This window comes from Ursus maritimus, unplaced genomic scaffold (genome assembly GCF_017311325.1).
Source record: "Ursus maritimus isolate PB19 unplaced genomic scaffold, ASM1731132v1 scaffold_36, whole genome shotgun sequence".
NCBI lineage: Eukaryota > Metazoa > Chordata > Mammalia > Carnivora > Ursidae > Ursus > Ursus maritimus.
The window spans coordinates 8,126,163-8,146,312 of NW_024426230.1; the positions used below are offsets into that span (position 1 = coordinate 8,126,163).

Genomic DNA, 20,150 nt, shown 5'->3' on the forward strand with positions numbered 1-20,150 from the left:
AGAGGACTATTTGCACAGAGCTTAATGAGATATTAATGCAGAGCCTAATAGAAACCTAAAAGTCATTTACAGGGTTGTCTCATTTTCTACAGACGTATTTCACTAAACAAATACAATATAGACTTGAACATCTGGAATTATTGAAAAAAATCAGGTGGTAACGAGTCACTTTACAAAGATTCACTATTTAATTATGAACTTTCCTAGTGCATTTAAGTCACTCACTCATTTGTTGAAGTTTGTCTATTTGAAACAATCTGTTTCAATCATCTGTTGTTTTTTTTTTTTTCTTTCAAACAGACCAGGATCATTTTCTTTAAAGAGATGGAAATAAGCTATGAAAGTGTAGAATTCAGAACCATTCAATATTGTCATCATCTCATTCTAGTTCCCCTTCTCCTTTCACAAAAGACAAGTCTTCTGAAGGGGCTCCTGAGGGGGAAGAATTTGGCTCTTTCCAATCAGCTAGACCTCCTAGTCTAACAACATTTTCATCTTCCCCCATGCCCTATACTAACTTTCCACTAGGAGCATCAGTACACTGAAGGGGCTCCATAATTCTCAAATGAGTATTTTTAGAACTGTTCATTCATGCAAGATACTCTCATGAATCTCAGAATTTTTATCTACTTGGGAATTAGCATTGCCTTGCCTTCTTCATTCATATCTACTCTTGGTGTTTTTTTTCTTCAGTCTGAGAGAAAACATAGCTTAAGATGTGAGGTTTTGTGAAGGCATTTGGTTTGGGATGGAGGTTTGAGGGCTGAGGGAGGGTGTATACTCAGTAGCTGCAGGCCCCTCCTGAGAAGTCTGGAAGTAGAACCATCAAGCCAAAGCTGTGGGCTTAAGTTCCAGCTCTGGCAATTATCAGCCATGTGACCTTAGACAATGGCTTTGAACCTGTTTGCTCCCCTGTGAAATTAGAATAAGATGTAACATTTATATCATGGGGTTGTAGAGAAGACTGAAAAACTTATGTAAAACACTCAACACAATGCTTGAAACATCGTGGCTATTACTATTGATGTTATTAGTGTCTGGAAAGACAACACTGTTCTTGTCAGGTATGCTCTTGCCAGTGTCACTAGCTTTTTCTCTAGTCCTTTGCAGAGTCGCTTTCCCTCTGGCTAAAAGGTATAGTAGCTATTCTATTTCTGTGTCTACTGGCCAGTTAGCTTAACCAAGGTGAAACTAGGTGCGTATGTGTGCATGAAGGTAATAATTTCTAACATGGACACAAATTTTAAATCTAATTTCAGAAGTTCTGTAAAAAAAACAAAACCAAATAGACACATTCATGCTTAGACAAATTTACATGGGAAAAATTATAGGCTAAGTCATAAGTTATTACTTACTGGTACATGTTAACATTTTTGTAACTCTAAAACTAATTTCCTTAATATGAACTTAGATAATGTTTAATTTGGATAAAGTGCATATCATTTTGGATGAGATGGTGTTAAACGGCTGCATTGTGGAAACGAATCGGGCAAGAATTCTTGCCCCTCTACTCATTCTTGATAAAATGTCAGAAAGCTGAATGATGGAAAGTACTGCCAGACAACGTCAACTTGTAGAAATGAGAATACCATGGAATACCTCTCAACATCTGTAGCCCCAAAAATCTGGAAGACTGCACATTGCAAAATGGGGTGTCCTTCCAAAGACATTTTAAATAGGTGTTTTCCAGTTCCTAAATGGAAAACAAAGCTGTATTTTAAAATACGGCATACAAAGGAAAATTTTCTCTGAACTAAGAGACAAGTTTTGTTTTCTAACATAAGCATTTTTTCCCTACTTGTTCAAATTTTGTTGAGTTCTGAGGGTAACTTTCTGTTCTCTGCTTCCCTGTGCACATTTAATTCAGGATTAGCAGCATGGGAAGAATGTGGGCCAACTATCAGCCAATAAAATTTTAAACACACATAGTACTTTGAATGTTTTCTGAATGTTCTTTTTCCTTAAAATGTCTTAAAAAGTCAAAACTTTACAAAATTGTGTACCTAATAAAAATTGAGAATTAAATTTTATTTGCCAGTTTCTAAAAGCCTGATAACCATTTTATTGGCACTTGGCAACTACAATGTCATCATGTAATTAACTCATTTATAATGTTACTACCAAAAATGAATGGTTACACATTAAAAGAGAGCTCTTACAACCATCCTTTAGGCATATTGTAAATGGTCTGTCTTATTAGTAAACTTATTGTAAATGAAATTTACTTTAGTTCAAAGTCTAAAAATAGAATATAAGAGAATCTGTGTTGAGGTTGGCATGATACGAACCCTTCTCCCCTGCCTCCCTAACTCATTCCTTTGACCCCTTCTCCTGGAATGTTTTGAAGCAAAGAAAACTTAGTATAGAAAAGCAATGACCTGATCCTTCCAAACTTTATTCTAGATGCTTTTGCTAACTTAGTCAACAGTACAGCATACAGAGCTGTCTTAGGTAAAAGCATGTTTATGTGCATATACGGTAGGAAGGCAGATACAATGGAGGAAATAGAAATACAGTCTTGGTACATTAAGATATTGTGCCATCCTATGGAATTCCAAGAGCCCTTTCATCTACAACACTCTGTCCTCCTAAAGAAGACATAAATGGACATTCCAGGTATGGACTCATTTAGTACTGTTTGCTTTCTTTCTCTGTCTTGTATATGTGGGGTCAGGGAAGGATTTCTTTTAAATCTTTGTTTCTAAAAATCTACTTACATATTTAAAGTTTGCATCTATAATGACCCAGGCAACCAGTCAATAATGGATTCTAAAAGCAAACCTGAGTTGTTTTGGACTCATTCAGAAAGGCAGAAGAAAGGCTTCTGAGCTTCCAGAACAGCAAATGGTCCATGTGCATAGATCCAGCTTTGCATTAAGTAGCCCAAGGGTGGGGAAAGCCCAGCCTAGATCAAAGTGCTTTGGAGGTCTTTCTAAGACATATTCGTTGGGAAACACTGTCCTAGTTGGTAGGCACTTAATCAGTAGCACATTCAGGTAACTGCTGAAACTGGTACACCAGAAGTAACTAGGGAGTGAACAAAATTAATTTTTAGGTCACACCAAAATAGCACTTGGATAACATCTTGGCACAGATTTTAGTACCTTTAGAGAATAACAATTAAAAAAAAAAATACCAGGTAGATACCACAGGAAAGAAAGCTAAAGAACCTAATATACGTGGAGACCCTAGTAGATGTCTCCTAACACTGGACTCATGCAAAGTGAACCGAAATAGGACTATCTGTTCTAGGCTGTGCCATCATTTCCCTTCACGTTTACTGCTGACCTGTGATGAACAGCTTTCAGTGATTTTCACACTCATGAAATTTATGCCTCAGATTGGTCAGCTTTATCTTGAAGACTCCTGACATTTCATTTACCAAATATATAAAACTCATCAATTTTACCTGCTACAGCAATATGCTAGACCAGGATTCAGCAAACCTCTTCTGTAAAGGGCCAGATAGTAAATACTTTAAGCTTCACGGGCCATATGGTCTCTGCTGTAAACACTCCGTTCTGCCACTGCAGTGTAAAAACAGCCACAGATAATATGTAAAGGAATGAGCGTGGTTGTGTTCTAATAAAACTTTATTTTAATTTATGGACACTGAAGTTTGAATTTCATAAAATTTCCATATCATAAAATACTATTATCTTTTGCTTTTTTTTAACCACTTAAAAATTTTAAAACCATGCTTAGCATGTGGGTAATACAAAAGCAAGCAGCAGGCCATCGTTTGCTGAGCCCTGTGCTAGATTATCTCGATAAAAGCTGGGTTTTGACATTTTACAGACTTAGATAAATGGCAGTACTAAGCACATAAATTGGATTTTAACTCTAACACTAGTAGGAAGTTGTAGTCATGCATCCATGACTTTATTGAGACAATCACCACCATTATTTTTTGGATTAAAGCATAGGTCATACATTTAAATATTGCTATTATGTTTTATTTTAACTTTTATTCTCACAGAGAACTGTGAAACTAACAACAAGATGAATTATTTAAATGCTACCACTGATAACATAGTTAAAACATTCTCATGCAGAGAATAAAAACAGTACTCAAATGACGGAGTGTAGTGGGAGATAGCTCTTCTAATGTAGAAAGGGAATGTACCTTTTAAACAGGTAAATAATGGGCAATTCCAAAAAATGCTTTTCACTCCTAAAAAAGCCATTTGGCTAAATCAGGCCTAGTGACATTTCTTTCACCTAAGGGCACAGATGTGATACATCAAGGGAATTTGGAAAACGGAAACAGAAGAAAAGCCCTTCTTCAAAACCAGGAAATGGCAGTATCCTGGTGGTTTCTTTTCTCACTAACACAACATTGAGAAATCATTCTTGGATCTTAGACTTACATATCCCTGCAGATACAATGGTAAGTAGCAGATCTGGTGTTGAAAAAGTTAACACAAATAACTTGGCCACTCTGAGCTGAAGAATATGTTAAGACAGCACACAACAGTTGGATCACAAGCATGTGAACATGTATTTCTTCTAGCTGTCCAATTTCCGTAAGTGTTTTTACTATAGAAAAATACATTTCTAAATGTAGTAATTTCAAAAAACTAAATCTCAGTGATGCAAAATAAAAAATATCTGGTTAAGCCCTTAGGTCTGCTCGTTGCAGTGAAATAGTCACGTGACACAGTTTTGTACGCTGCAAACATTTTAATGATTATTGTTGAGCATACATTTTGGAAATCTTTTACTTCAAACTGCAACAAGTTAAATAAATGTTTATAATATACAAAGAAAATACAACCAAAAGTAAAACTTGCTTTTAAGTGTGCCTTGCATCTAGACCAGTGTTTTTTCTTTTTCCCCCTTAATATATCTTTACTTTTGAGCTGCACAAACACACTTAAGAATTTGATCTTTATAGTATGGCATTTAGGAAATAAAAATATACTCCCACCTCAAAGAAATAAAAAGGTTGTGCATGATTATATGCCAAACAAAAGAGAGAACACTAGAATACTCTGATAGTGCAGGCATCATTAAAAAGGAAAAGAAAAAGCTTGAGATGCTCATTAACTCTCTATGTTTTAAGGAAGCAAGATTTTTGACCGAGTAGCTTAAAAGCCAGCAAAACAGGGATCAGTGACGGCAACTGTAGTGTATGAAGTATGAAACGACAAACTTTACACAAATACACTGTTAGAAATTTACCAGTGAACACTGAAGATCTGAGAAGCTGCTCTTTGGAACAGTCAAGTAGGGACCACCTTTTTCCAGTCACTAAGCCCTTGTAGCAACACACAGTGTTCTGTGCTATATACTTGCTGGCTGGGTAGTTAAAGGATTTGTTTTGTCACTAGCAGCTAACCAACTTACTCCACATGTTCTTAAAGCCTTAATGGTTGAAATAAAGGCAAGTGTCATTAGCGTAGAGGATCATATACTTCTCTGCACACAAACACAAGAGGCTTCACTAGTATTTTAAAAGTCTCTGATGTCTCCCACTTCGAAGCTCAGTTGAGATGAAAGCCTTTCTCCATGGTAGCAGCGAGCAGGCGCTCTCTCATGATCTCCTCTGAAGAATATTCAGGCAACTTCAGATAATGCACACACGTATTCACTGACGGATAGCTTGCGTCAGTAGCATCGACCTACGAAAAGAAAAGTGAAAAACAGAAGGCCGTGACTTCAAATATTTATTTCTTTCAATCCCGAAGTAACTAAAGTCCATTTGGATTCCGCATTAGATAAGGTTTGTACCTTGCGTACAACTGTGAGCCTGGGATGCAGATTAGCCAGTCCACCTGGGGGCAGAGTTGAGCAACCGGTGGTAAACTGCAGGAATGCTTTCCTTTCATCTGAAGACATGCCACACAAAACCCTCACAAACCTCAGGAAACCAGGGCTAAAAGGAGAAAAATACACTTTTACTGATCTGATAGCTGATTTGAATGAAAAACACTACCACTACTTTGTAAGCCAGCAATAACCCAAAAGACAATTATCAACATGTGAGAAGAATAGTACTATCTAGAGTGGATATAAGCTACTTTAAAAATTCCCTGCAAAGATGGTCTTGTACTTATAAATGGTTAAGAACTGAAACACTAATGGAGTACAGGGACCAAATATGCAACAAGGCCAGCAAATCAAAAAAACTTCAAAATACACATGCATAATTCACCCAAATATGGCTAAACTAACAAAGGGGATCTGAAACACTCCATCTTTGTTAATAGTGAAATGAACTATTTCTATATGTCACAAGGATGAATTTCATGTTAAACAAGAGAAGCCAGACCTTAAAAAATACATACTGTATGATTTCATTTATTAAAGTTCAAATGCAAGCAAAATTATCAATGGAAATAGTGATTTAATATAAGAAAAGAACATAATAGAAGGCAACTCTTGACTCTTGAGTTGTTTCTTGTTCTGGGTACCAATATACAGGTGTTTTCCTTTTGTGAAAATCCTCCAGACTGTACGTGCAATTTGAGCACTTGTCTATTATAATTCCATAAAAAGCTGACTTAAGAAAAAAATGCTATGTTAAAAGTAATTTGTGATACGACTGACCTTTGAACAAGGGGTTTGAACTGCACAGATCCACTTATATATGTAATTTTTTAAAATAAATACAATAGAGTACTGCAAATATATTTTCTCTAACTCATGATTTTCTTTTTAAATTATTGAGTACAGTTGACAATGTTACGTTAGTTTCAGGTGTACAACAGGGTGATTCAACAAGTTCATACAGTAAGCTATGCTACCACAAGTGTAGTTCCTCATGATTAGCTTTTTTCTTAGTACTTTTTTTTTTTAAGTTTTTATTTATTTATTTATTTGAGAGCGAGTGAAAGAGCACACAAGCATAGGGAGAGGGAGAAGAAGCAGGCTCTCCGCTGAGCAGGGAGCCTGATGCAGGGCTCGATCCCAGGACCCCAGCATCATGACCCAAGCCAAAGGCAGATGCTTAACCGACTCAGCAACCCAGGCGCCCCTCCTCATGATCTTAACATTTTCTTTCCTCCACCTTCCGTATTGTAAGGATACAGTACATAATACATATAACATATGTACTGACTGTTTATATTACTGGTAAAGCTGGTCAAGAGTAGGCTACTAGTAGTTAAGTTTTTCGGGTGTCAAACGTATATGGATTTTCAACTGTGTCCCTAACCTCTACATTATTCAGGGATCAAATGTATTCTCTCATTTATGTTAATTTGGAAACTTTTAAAAAGAAAAAGTAATATAGGGCCCATAGTCTTAAAAAATATCAGTGGTACGAAAGAAAAAAAAAAAACAGCTAAAGAACTGTTTCAGATTAAAACCTATCACAAAATAACCTTATCACAACCAAATGCTATTTCCTGATAATGGGTAGTGGTGATGAGGGGAGTGCTATGAAGGACATTACCGGAGTAATCAACGAAACTGGAATATGGACTACAGATTAGCTAATAGTATGAATTTGCTAGTGTGAATGTGGATACATGGGAGAATATCCATATTTTCAGGAAATGCACACTCAAGTATCACAGGGTAAAGGCACATGATATATGAGACATTCTCAAATGGTTCAGAAAAAATAGTACACACATACATCACATGTAGGTGTGTGTGTATAAATGGATAATATAAAAGAAATGTTAAGTACAGTTGAATCTGGGTAAAGAAAATATGGGAATTCTTCAACTATTCAACTTTTCTCTTGAAATTTTCTTTTCTATTCTATTTGAAAAAAAAATTTTTTTTTTTTAAAGATTCCACTCATTTGAGAAAGAGAGAGAGATCACTGAGGCAGAGGGAGCGGGGGGAGAAGCAGACTCGCCACCGAGCAGAGAGCCCTACGTGGGGCTCGATCCCAGGACCCGGAGACCATGACCCAAGCCGAAGGCAGACACTTAACCGACTGAGCCACCCAGGCGCCCCTCTATTTGAAATTTTTTTAAAAAATGAAGGTTAATATATGGGGCATCTGGGTGGATCAGTTGGGCTAAGCACCCACTTTTAGCTAGGTCATGATCCTGGGGTCCTGGAATCAACCCTGTGTCAGGCTCCCTGCTCAGTGGGAGTCTGCTTCTCCCTCTGCCCCCCTGCCCACTTGTGCTCTCTCTCTGAAATAAAATCTTTTTTAAAAAAAATGAAGCCTAAGGGTTTACTAGTTACCCAATTTATTAAATAGTGAACAATTAAAATGGAATCTTAAGATCAACAAAGACTAGGCTGTCTTTTTGTGGAAACTCAGCCTTATCAATGAATATGAAAACTGCTTTCTCCAGGGATGTACTGTATGGTGACTAACATAATATAATAAAAAAACATTAAAAAAAAAAAAAAGAAAGAAAACTGCTTTCTCACTAAGTCATAGTTCTTTAGAGACTCTGCCATTTGATTGTGGGACATAAATTATTTTGTTGACCTCAGAAAATAACCAATACATACCTATCACGTGTATAACCTAACTTAGGTTCAGTATAATTAATAATATCCTCTGCTGCCCAGGATGGTGATTGGTTTCCACAAAGAATCATTTGGACTTCTTCATGGCTGAAGGAACTTAACTTCTCCATTGGAAAAACTTTGTTAAACCCATCTACATTATACACAGCAAAAAAACAAAAACAAGAAAACACAAAATTCAATTTCTAAGTTACAATTTCAAAATACCAAATTTCAAATCAAAATAGCTAAAAATCAACTAAATGGACATAATATGAGTAAAATATTAATAAATGCTTGAAGAAAACAAATATAAATTAAAAGAGCTTGAAATCAAAGCTGTGCTATGGTTTTAAGTACAAAAACTTCACTTAATGCTGCAAATGTGAACAGAGATATTCAGTCACTATGGTCAGTAGCCAAATTCTAGTAATTTCTTAAACAGCTCTTTGTGTCATACAAGGCTAGCCAAAGATATTTTCATCTTCAAAACTAGTACATGATGAACAGTCTAATATATTTTGCTTCAATTTTCACCTGAAGAACTTAGGTTCTAACTTAGTTTAACTCATCCTGATCGTGTAATGTGTAAAGTATGCAACCTCACGTCCACATACAAAGGAAGAAATGGAAGCCAAAAGTGAGTCCTCCATCACTCAGGAGGAGAAAGCTGAGGGTATGCCACAGCTGGAGAATGTTCCACCCTGTTCTGGGTACTCTGTGGGACCTAATTATCTGGAAGGCAGAAAACTAGAGGGCAAATCTAAGGACTAGCTACAATTCTTGACGAGAGAAATACCTTAAATTCAAATGTCTCAAAGTAAAAGGAGAAAGATTAAGCTAAACAGCCCTAAAAATTACCTCTGAAGGCTTCCATCTGTTTCTGAATACCCGTATGCATACAAAAGTCAAACATCAAATCCACATATTCTTCTGCATTATCCATTGTTACCATCTACAAAGGAAAATTTGCCAACATTATTGTTAATATCTAGGAATATTTCAGTAGCGCCTAATACAACCGGCCTCATTAAGATGTTCTGAACTTAGAACTATACCAAAAACAAAATTTTTATTACCTCATCTTCCCCACTTGGCTTGAGATCCACAGCTGTAAAACCATATATTCTTGAGGAAGGGCAAAACTGGAAATTTAAACTGGGAAGACAAAAAGGATTCGATTAACATTCAGCTACTGTTCGTGTTTAATTTTTAAAACGCTGCGAAAGGGGCGCCTGGGTGGCCAGTCGGTTAAGCGTTTGCCTTCGGCTCAGGGTCCTGGGATGGAGCCCCTCATCAGGCTCCCTGATCAGTGGGGAGTCTCCTTCTCCTTCTGCCCCTCCCCCTGCTCATGCTTTCTCTCTCTCAAATAAATAAAATCTTTTAAAAATAAATAAAATAAAACACCGTTGCCAAAACCATGAACCCCCAACCGCGTGCACCCTTCCAACAAAAACAGTATACCAGCTTAGATGTTAAGTAAGAGGACTTCTGAATGCAAAAAGCCTGTGCACAAAAACTATTAGGACAACCATTACCAAAACTGGCTTTGCAAAGACTGCACGAAACCACCACCTTGCCATATTTCACTTCTCTCTTATGGCACAGAATTAATAAAGTAAGGGTTTTTGCAATAAATTACGATGGCAACATCTTTGTTTTTTTCAAGAAGAAACTACTGCTTCACTAAAGTTAGTTATTCATACTCTGTCCCTACCCTCCAAACAAACCTTGAATATATAATAATAAGTTATTTAACAAAACTTCTCAAAATTATCAAGAAAGAAAGAAGAAAGCAAGACTTTCAGTCAACTCAATATCATAGTAAAACACACTAAGGGTATAATAATCACATGTCTACAAATTAACAGAATTTTATCAAAAGATGTGTAGCATTTGAGTTAGCTAAGCCGTTGGGCATAAGGCCTACATACAAAGCAAACTATTTTGAGCACTGCCAAGTACACGATCTATATTACCTAGCCATGATTTCTCAAAATATTTTTGGCTTTCGACTTTCATATAAGATATGTACATTAATCATATTTGATAAGTCAGATACACTCTTCCAGAGATGTGAGGATTAATACACTATGTTCTGGTATTCTGAGTGTTGTCTTTATGATATGAACGATCATATCAAGATTCAAATCGGTAATATTTCCTACAGCATATTATTGTTCTTAACAGACTATTTGGGGCGCCTGGATGGCTCAGTCAGTTAAGCATCGGCCTTTGGCTCAGGTCATAATCCCGGGGTCCTGGGACTGAGCCCCACATCAGGCTCCCTGCTCAGTGGGGAGTCTGCTTCTCCATCTCCCCTCTCCCTACCGCGCTACCCCTGCTTGTGCTCTGTTAAATAAATAAATAAAATCTTTAAAAAAAAAAAAAAAACCCAAAACCAGACTATTTAACTTACAAATTGCATATTAGTGGGGACAAAGAACAAAAGCTTTAAAACATATTCATCCATTAGGGTGACAAACATATATAGAACTTACCCTAAATCCTCTATGCTAAGTGGAGGCCCAGAACCTGATGGATTCTTCAGCACTAGTTCCTGTAATTTCGTGTTCTTCTCATCTTCAGAAAGACCTTTGTTGCTTAAAATCTGACGCCTCTTGACAGCAAGGTCTTTAATTTCTTTTAGAAATCTGGCTCTGTGTGGGTTTACTAATTCAAAGTCTTCCCAAGTTAAAATCCCATTAAACCAAGCTGGGGGTTTGGGTTTGGGGGGATCTAGAATAAACTCTGATTTTGAATCCTCTTCAAAGCTTCCTACTGAGAGTGAATCATGGCCTTCTTCTGTAGAAGCTTCAGACTGGCTTTCAGTACAGTGTAAGTCTCTATCACCTCGTGACTCATAAATTAATTTACTCATATTGCTTTTAATGTCACCCATACACATAAGTTTAAAGAAAGGTTTAGAAATAGGTAAATCCACAAGTCTATTGTCTTGAATGCATTTGGCCAAGAAAATTCCAAGGAAATGAAAGAGTTTTGTGATCCTTTCGAGCTCATCGCTGTCTTGTGGAAATGGTGCTGTGAACAGTCCACATGATCTCTGCACATAGTATCCAGGAGGTTTCAATCCACCTCCAAGATCAACCTAGTGTTTAGAGGGAGAAATACAAATAAAATTAGATATAAGATGCATAAATATTAAACATTTTCATCAATTTAGTTAAACGATTTATATATACACCTTTTATTCAATAGTTTTTGGTGACTAAAAAAACATTTTAATACCATCACGAGTAATCAATAATAAAAAAGAGACTCAGAAAACCTGGCTTAAATTCGGAAAGCATAACCTATTTTGAATACTAAAAGCAGAATCACAAATAATCGCAAAATGGGAAAGAAATCTTACATGACGAGATTCATCATCTGGAAAGTTATCATCACAAAGCCAAGCACCCAAATCAGTTCTCTGGAATTCTGCTGCCACCAGAGCATAAAACTCTAAAGTAGGGCCCAAGCCAGTTCCTTCTTCTCCTAAAAATTCAACCTAAAATATAAACAAATTGTGGGGAAAAGTGAGCTCAAAAACATTTTTCTTAAATGATCCCATTCTTGCCAATACGTCTTTCTTATAATGGTAGAGTATTATACACAACACATAGTAAACAACATAGAAGTTCTATTCTAGTTTTCCTAAAAAGTATATTTGTTGTACACCATTACATATTTAAACACTGTAGTGAGCACTGTTTACTACTTTGTTCATTAATTTATCTCTCACACCAACCCTACAAAATAGATTTTCATCTCTTTTTTTTACACAAAGGAAACCAAATTTTAGATAAAAAGATTTTACCATTTGCTTAAGGAAAAGATGGCATCCAGCTTTGTATGTGTGTTTATGTAACGCTAAAACCTAAACTCTTCCACTTACTTCTGCCTTTAGGCACTCACTTTAAAGGTTTTTATCCATACTCTACGTACCCCACAAATGACTTGAGGCAGCTTACAAAAACATATAGTGCATGGTAAAAACAAATAATAATAATAATTGAGGTTTATCTAGTTAGAGGAATATATGGGTAGGAAAAATAAGATGAAGGCAAAGAGAATTTGGGGAAAGCCCTAAAGATATATCATTATCTGTCCTGATCAGTCTCTGATTCAAATGATAAACTAAGGGACGCCTGGGTGGCTCAGTCAGTTAAACAGCTACGTCAGCTCAGGTCATGATCTCAGGGTTCTAGGATCAAATCCCACACTGGGGTCCCTGCTCAGCAGGGAGTCTGCTTCTCCTTCTCCCTCTGCCTCTATCCCCTGCTCGTGCTCTCTCTCTCAAATAAATAAATAAAATAAAATCTTAAAAAATAAAAGATAAACTAAGCAGCTAGTTCACATTTATGAGAGAGATTTCTTCCATTGTCCCTCATATAAGGAATAACAGGTACACAGAATATAATCGACAAAGCCTACAATAACATCTCTATAGTAAATATATTAAATTTTATACTTCCATTTGCTACATCTCTCAATACAGGCCAATGATATAATGCCAACCACAGTTTAACAATATCATAAAACAGTATGCTCCATAATTGCAGATATCTAATAGCAGAGCTTAATGTAAAGGTAAAATTTCAAATATCAAAAACAATCCTTATTGAGTGCTATTATTCGGTTCAGGCTTTGTTAAGAAAGGAATAATATCCTTCAAAAAGACCAAGCACTTTCCCACCTCAAGAGTGAAGATATTCTTTGCTGCTCATCAAATCACAAGATCCTGACCCCAAAGAGGTGAGCTGACATCCCCTTATAAAAGATGCCCTATCAGAGGGAAAGGCCTTGCATAGAGGGCAGAGAAATCTTTCTCCATTTTTCATTTCTATCTACAGTGGTTAGTATGCTGTGGAACACACAGGGTTGCTGATTTTCTGTCATTCTTACATACTAAAAGAAATCGTATGTGAGTGAGGTACCTCAAGAACTGATTTCCGATCTGCATGTATTTGCATGACGTTCTCAGCCCATTCCATCAGTGATTCACCACGTGGGACTTTTACTCTTTCATGCTTGAGACGACCCACTCGAAACTCTCCAGGATCATCTCGCCTTACACTACTGGTGGTCCTTGTTCTTTCCACAGTGGCTTCACGTCGGTTTTGTAACCACACTATTGCTCTAAAATAGAAAAAATATTTATGTAGCTCTAACATTCAGTAATAGTTTGAATGTACTACTAAACCAGCAACATAATTCAAAGATTTAACTATTCTTTTTATTTATTTATTTTTTAAAGATTTTATTTATTTATTTGACAGAGATAGAGACAGCCAGCGAGAGAGGGAACACAAGCAGGGGGAGTGGGAGAGGAAGAAGCAGGCTCATAGCGGAGGAGCCTGATGTGGGGCTCGATCCCACAACACCGGGATCACGCCCTGAGCCGAAGGCAGACGCTTAACCGCTGTGCTACCCAGGCGCCCCTAACTATTCTTTTTAAAAACAGTATTTTATTAGGCAATAGAATTAGTAAATTTTTCTTGTATAAATTATTACTTCTCTTAAAACACAGAAACCACTTTTATTTTTCTAAACAAATTCAGAAAATACTTAGATCTATATTCTTCCTCTTTACTTTAGTAATTAATAGATAGAAATAAAGGTCTGTGGTCCCAACCCCATGTAACATCAAAATATACACAAACTGGGGATGAAAGGAACAGCACAGGGAATACAGTCAATAGTATCACAATAGCATTATGTGGTTGACAGACGGTTGCTACACTTGTGAGCACAGCATAATGTACAGAGTTGCTGAATCACTGCTATACACCAGCCATTAATGTAACACGGCATGTCAACGATACTTGGATTAAAAAAATAGACAAACTTATGATACAAAAAAATATGAACAGTATTTCTTAACTATCAGAGAAACCAAAAAATCGTTAAGGTGGGGCACCTGGATGGCACAGCGGTTAAGCGTCTGCCTTTGGCTCAGGGCGTGATCCCGGCGTTATGGGATCGAGCCCCACATCAGGCTCCCTTGCTGGGAGCCTGCTTCTTCCTCTCCCACTCCCCCTGCTTGTGCTCCCTCTCTTGCTGGCTGTCTCTATCTCTGTCAAATAAATAAATAAAATCTTTTAAAAAAAAAATCGTTAAGCTATCTTTATTACTGTGATACAAACTGAAAGCCATCATTAAAATGTAACTGATCTTAAAATATTTTCTTTTGGGGGCACCTGGCTGACTCGGTAGAGCATGTGACTCCTGGTCTCAGGGTTGTAAATTCGAGCTCCATGCTGGGTATAGAAATTACTTAAAAATAAAATCTTTGGGGCTCCTGAGTGACTCAGTTGGTTAATCATCTGACTTGATTTCGGCTCAGGTAATGATTTCAGGGTCGTGGGATCAAGCCCCGCTTCGGGCTCTGTGCTCAGCATGGAGTCTGCTTATCCCTCTCCCTCTGTTCCTCTCCCTGCTCACTTACTCTCTCTCTCTAAAATAAATAAAATCTTTAAATAAATAAAATATTTTCTTTTCAACAATGCAGAGCTAACCCACCTAGGGTAGGAGAAAGAATCCTGAAGTATGAATAAAGAGATGAAAGATTTGCTCTCACATGTGCTACAGTTTTTTTGTAATCTCAGGTCAATCAGCTCTATACTCTAAGAATCAATTTCCTCATCTATAATACAAAAACCATAACCAATGCCATTTATGACAACAGGCCTATAGTTCCACATGTACAAATGATCTGTAAATAGTGTAACTTATTAGGGAAGCCAACAGCTCAACTTTGAACTATTTTTTTTACATCTACTTTGAAAGTTCTGGGTACTGAATGATTCAAAAAAATATTTACTGAATACCTATAATGTGCTATATACACTGCTTTAGGAACTACAGCTAGATTAGTGAACAAAACTGCCAGAAATTCCTGCCCTCGTGAAACTTTTATCAAGTGGAAGGAGACAGAAAAAAGTAAAATATGTAGTATGTTAGAAGTCAGGAAGAAAAAAGCGATGGCCAGAAGGAAGGAACCTTTCAATGTTATCAAAACTATTTATAAGCATTTAATTTGGTATTCCCAGGAATATCAGCAACTAATACTTCACGTAAACTACTAAAGAAACTATATAGTAGCGACGCCTGGGCGGCTCGTCGGTTAAGCATCTGACTCTTGATTTTGGCTCGATTATGATCTCAGAGTTATGAGCTCGGGCTTCGAGCTGGGCGTGGAGGAGCCTGCTTAAGATTCTCTCACTCCCTCTCCCTCTGCTCCTTACCCCACACCACCCCCCCGAAAAAAAAAAAAAACTGTACAATAAATGCTGATGGAATTTATTCCACAAGGCAGTTGACTCCTGAATAACAGGCTTGAATTGTGGGGGTCCACTTATATTGTGGATTTTTTAATAAATACAATACTGTAAATTTTTCTTCTTCCTCGTGATTTTCTTAACATTTTCTCTAGCTTACTTTGTTCTAAGAATACAAAATATATGTTGATTGTTTATGTTTTAGTAAGACTTCTGGTCAGCAGGAGGCTATTCATAAAGTTTTGGGGGAGTCAAAAGTTATACACATTTTAAATATGATTTTTGGGGGCACCTAGATGGCTCAGATCATGATCTCAGGGTCCTGGGATCGAGTCCCCACGTTGAGCTCCATGCTCAGCAGGGAGTCTACTTCTCCCTCTCCCTCTTCCCCTGTCCCCACTCATGTGTGCGCTCCCTCTCTCGAATAAATAAAATCTTTAGATATCATTTTCAACTGCACAGGGAGGGTTGGCATCCATAACCCTGACGTTGTTGAAGGGTCAACTGTAGAGCATATACCCAACTAGAAATTAAAAAATGTTTAAACACTGACAACTCTGTAGAAGAAAACAAGACAATATATTCCATCAGTCTTGACATAAAGTGTATTTGTTCATTTTGAGCTTATGTAACATTAAGAGAATATAAAAGGGCACACTTCCTACCTTGATGCACCAAACGCTGTACATGTGAAATAAAGCTGTCTAGTTTCAAATGGTATTAGAAAAGGACACTTGCTGGTTAACTGTTCACACCAGTCTGGTAGAGCCCCACTTGCCAATGCCAGTGGTTCCTGCAAGTTAACAAATAACAACATCATTAGGCAATTATTCATTTAAGTTTTTAAAGATTTTATTTATTTATTTGGCAGAGAGAGACAGTGAGAGAGGGAACACAAGGAAGGGGGAGCTGGAGAGAGAGAAGCAGGCACCCTGGGAACGAGCCTCACATCAGGCTCCTTGCTCAGTGGGAACTCTGCTTCTCCCTTTCCCTCTGCCTGCTGCTCCCCCTGCTTGTACTCTCTCTTTCTCTGTCAAATAAATAAAATCTTTAAATAAAAAAAAAAAAAAGACAAATGGAGTCAGTTCTTAAAAGTAATGAAAGAAATTAATGCAATGGACCATATGGTCTAAATTAATGAATCAGAGACTAACAGTACAGGTGGTGGGATGTAGAAAAGGTAGAAGAGACAATACTTTGAAAGCCCAAAAGTTACAGACTAAAGAGTTCAACTATCTGATTTTATTACCTCAATCTGCTGCAAAATTTTCGTTGTAATTTTTTTGCTAGTGAATTCATCTGGTGGAAAAGTAAACTGAGGCTGCTCATCACCTTCTGGAAAATGAATAAAATTAATAAAAATATAAACTGACTTCCTTTTAAAAATGCCATAGAAATGAAACAAAGAGCCTTACAGACCTTCTTGGGATATTCTTGAATAAGGGTCACTTGCAACTATATAGAGAATACGCAGAAGTTGAAGGACATCTTCTACTCCACAAGAATTCTGTCCATTGCCAGCTTTGGCCTGAGGTTGTTCTTTTGCCAAATTAAGTATATCACTACTCTGAAGAGTAGAAATGGCCCCCTGGTTTAATCCAGACTTTGTTCCATGCTCACAAAAATCCTACAGAACCAATTAGTAAAACTAGCCATTAATCACATTTTCGAGAAAAGCAATGAATCATCCTATAAGTTTTTGAAAATGCTGAAATTTTTCAAATCGACTTCTTTTTAAATAAAAACACTATTACCCAAGTTAAAAATCAGTGTGTCCTAAACCATTCCCAAATGAACTAGAACCACCGTAAGCCACAGTTAAAACCATGTACTTAGATCCAATACCACAAATCATATTTGAAATTTTAGTACTTGGCATATTAACAATGTTAATTCAGCCTCATTTTTTTAAACATGTCCCAATGAACCTCTTTTTCTTAAGAATCTTTAAAAGCCGCAAACAAAGCACAAAGCCATTCCCAATTGTGTTTTGATGCCAATATATACCTTATATGCAGCTATGAGCTGAGAACAATTTCTGTTTTTCCTAATACTTTTATTAGTGCCAGTTAATTTCCAGTGGCGCAGGAAAGCGGCGTCTGCATTCTTCTGCAGGTAGGTTATCAAGTCATTCTTTGGTAATTCATCAGTGCCAAGGTACTGTTCCACATGCTCTATAGACCAACAACCCTACAATAGGAAAAACCAAATGTTGGCCTTTCCTGATGAAAAGTCTAAGCTATTTCACATGCATTACATAAGGTAGCTTTAAAATCATGCATTTAACCTCATCTAAAGAATTCCATGTTAGTGATTTTTTCCCTCAAATGTTCAATTAAAACAGTGTTAGTTTTTATTTTTCCCTTTTTTTCACTAAGTAGCCAAAAAGATCCATTTAAATATAACTTACCATTTTTGCACTTTCCTTCTCTTTGTCAGAATCCTTCATTTCTCTGTACATGATTCTAAACATGAAGATATTATTCACATTAATGCATGAATCAAATGATTTGTGGTTATTTCCAAAAAGGCTTCAATTCTTTAAAAAATACATGAATGATGTCATTCATTAGCCACATGCTTAAACATGTAACTCAGGGACAATTTATTAAAACAAAAAATCAATTTGTTAAACATGGGGGAAAGTAGCAGAAATCATATTCCCGAAAAAGAGTCATTATTTATAAATTTAGCATAAATGCAAAGAGTGCATACATCAAACCTAGGACCTTTAAAGATATGAAGTAATATGCTATGTCATGTGTTACAACTTTCATTTATTGTAAAAATAAAAAGAAATGAGAAATCGTTTGCTTCTGTGTCTAGATGGGAAAAAAGGGTATGAATAACAAGGAACAAGAGCCTTTATGTTCACATAAGGCACTGGGGATCAAATTTGAAACTCCAATAAAAACTGAACAGGGTAGGGAGAAATACCATGATAGCCTTCTGTTCTACCTCAAAAGGATCTAGATCACTTTATTAGACATTATACAAAATTATCAATGATGTTAAGAGAACACCAGAAAAATAAAATTTACATAAGGATGGTTAAAGTTTTGTTTATATTAAATTATAGTAAGCTCTATGTAATAATAATTATTATACATAATACTGAGCACCCAGACAATACTGAAAACACTTTACATGTATTAATTCATTGATTCCTCACAACCACTCTCATTTTACAGATTAACAGAATGAGGCACCAAAATGTTAAATGTGCCCAAGATATTATTAATTACTTGTTCAATGAATGAATGAACAAAGGCAGGCTTAACTCGCAAACTCCAAAACAAATAACAAATAGAAAATATTTAGTACTTCATACACTATTGCAAAGAGTTCAACAATTATTACACAAGATACTAGTCTAGTTTATTTCTAAAGTCACTTTCAGTTGAAACCTTAAACCTCTACATCAGGAGTCAGAAATGCTCTTACCTGTTGTTGTAAACCAAGAGAACAAGAACCAAATATTTTGTTTCTATAGTAAAAAGGATAGAAACACAATGCTTCTAGGCTCATGTACCATGAAAATATCTACTTAAAACATTAAGTAAAATCTCTTACGTGTATGTTGGCTCCCAAATACGCCTAAGTTTATCTGATTTCACATTGCCATTACAGGACAACTGAAGCAATTTTTGTACATAGTAAAAAATGGTTGATCTGAAATTAGTGAGTGGTAATTCAACTTCACGAGTTGTTCCAAGACCTGTTACTTTCAAAGTGAGGGCTAATCGAGGTGAGGGAGTACATTCGACTTCTTCCAAGAGCTCTGAATGAGGCGTTCCTAAAAATATGGCAGACATCAAAAACAATTACACTATAATAAGCAGTCCATAAACAACACTGCACTGGGAGACAAAGTTACATGAAATCTAAATTCTTCTGTCCTATGTTAGTTAAAGATGTCAGCTACTTAAGATTGTTCTGGCCTCAACAATTTTTTTTTTTAATGGGAATACTATATCTAGGTTACTTAAAGACAAGTACTAAAGCTGAATTTATGCATATGATTGGGACCTCCCACTGTTTTAAGAAAACACATGCTAACTATATGACTATTTCAGAAACATTTTATTCTTATGAGAACACTAAAAATATTCATAATTCTACATCCAGAGAAAACCACATACTGAGAAAACCACACTCTAGTCAATGAACTGCCAACCTTCTGCTCACATTGAGTGGAATGTGAGGTACCCGCCCACACACACAAATAGGTACATAGTGCATTTGGTGGTGTACTCTTCTTTTTCATTAGCTCAGGAATCTTTTCCTCACATCATGATATAATCGTCTAAAGTAATACTTTATTCACTGCATGACATTCCATTAAAATTTAAGTGAGCCAAATCCCTGTTACTGGAAATAATGAAGGTCACTTCCAATTTTCTGACAATATAAATAATACCTGTGTAGTCATCAGTGCATATA

At 36.4% G+C, this 20,150-nt stretch overlaps 2 protein-coding genes across 6 annotated transcripts in view; one reads left to right on the forward strand and one right to left on the reverse strand.

The window, feature by feature from the left end:
- Window positions 1–20,150, forward strand: part of AP4S1 (adaptor related protein complex 4 subunit sigma 1) — a 73,296-nt gene that overhangs the window by 44,194 nt on the left and 8,952 nt on the right. For 4 of the 5 annotated variants that reach the window (XM_040620805.1, XM_040620806.1, XM_008710401.2 and 1 more), the window contains one exon: window positions 1,412–2,041. The exons of the other annotated variant lie outside the window; for it this stretch is intronic. In XM_040620805.1, coding sequence (XP_040476739.1) covers window positions 1,412–1,540 — 129 coding nt within the window. In that variant the 3' untranslated portion in view covers window positions 1,541–2,041. Of the gene's footprint in view, window positions 1–1,411; window positions 2,042–20,150 lie in introns of those variants that run through there. 5 annotated transcript variants of the gene reach the window in all.
- Window positions 2,379–20,150, reverse strand: part of HECTD1 (HECT domain E3 ubiquitin protein ligase 1) — an 85,653-nt gene continuing 67,881 nt past the window's right edge. The window contains exons 30-43 of the mRNA XM_040620801.1: window positions 19,281–19,503; window positions 18,118–18,172; window positions 17,715–17,897; window positions 17,127–17,334; window positions 16,957–17,042; window positions 16,373–16,500; window positions 13,365–13,566; window positions 11,798–11,935; window positions 10,926–11,533; window positions 9,504–9,582; window positions 9,286–9,379; window positions 8,428–8,578; window positions 5,734–5,878; window positions 2,379–5,624 (exon numbers count right to left, since the gene is read on the reverse strand). Of these exons, the coding sequence (XP_040476735.1) occupies window positions 5,487–5,624; window positions 5,734–5,878; window positions 8,428–8,578; window positions 9,286–9,379; window positions 9,504–9,582; window positions 10,926–11,533; window positions 11,798–11,935; window positions 13,365–13,566; window positions 16,373–16,500; window positions 16,957–17,042; window positions 17,127–17,334; window positions 17,715–17,897; window positions 18,118–18,172; window positions 19,281–19,503 (2,438 nt within the window). The 3' untranslated portion in view covers window positions 2,379–5,486. The remainder of the gene's footprint in view (window positions 5,625–5,733; window positions 5,879–8,427; window positions 8,579–9,285; window positions 9,380–9,503; window positions 9,583–10,925; window positions 11,534–11,797; window positions 11,936–13,364; window positions 13,567–16,372; window positions 16,501–16,956; window positions 17,043–17,126; window positions 17,335–17,714; window positions 17,898–18,117; window positions 18,173–19,280; window positions 19,504–20,150) is intronic.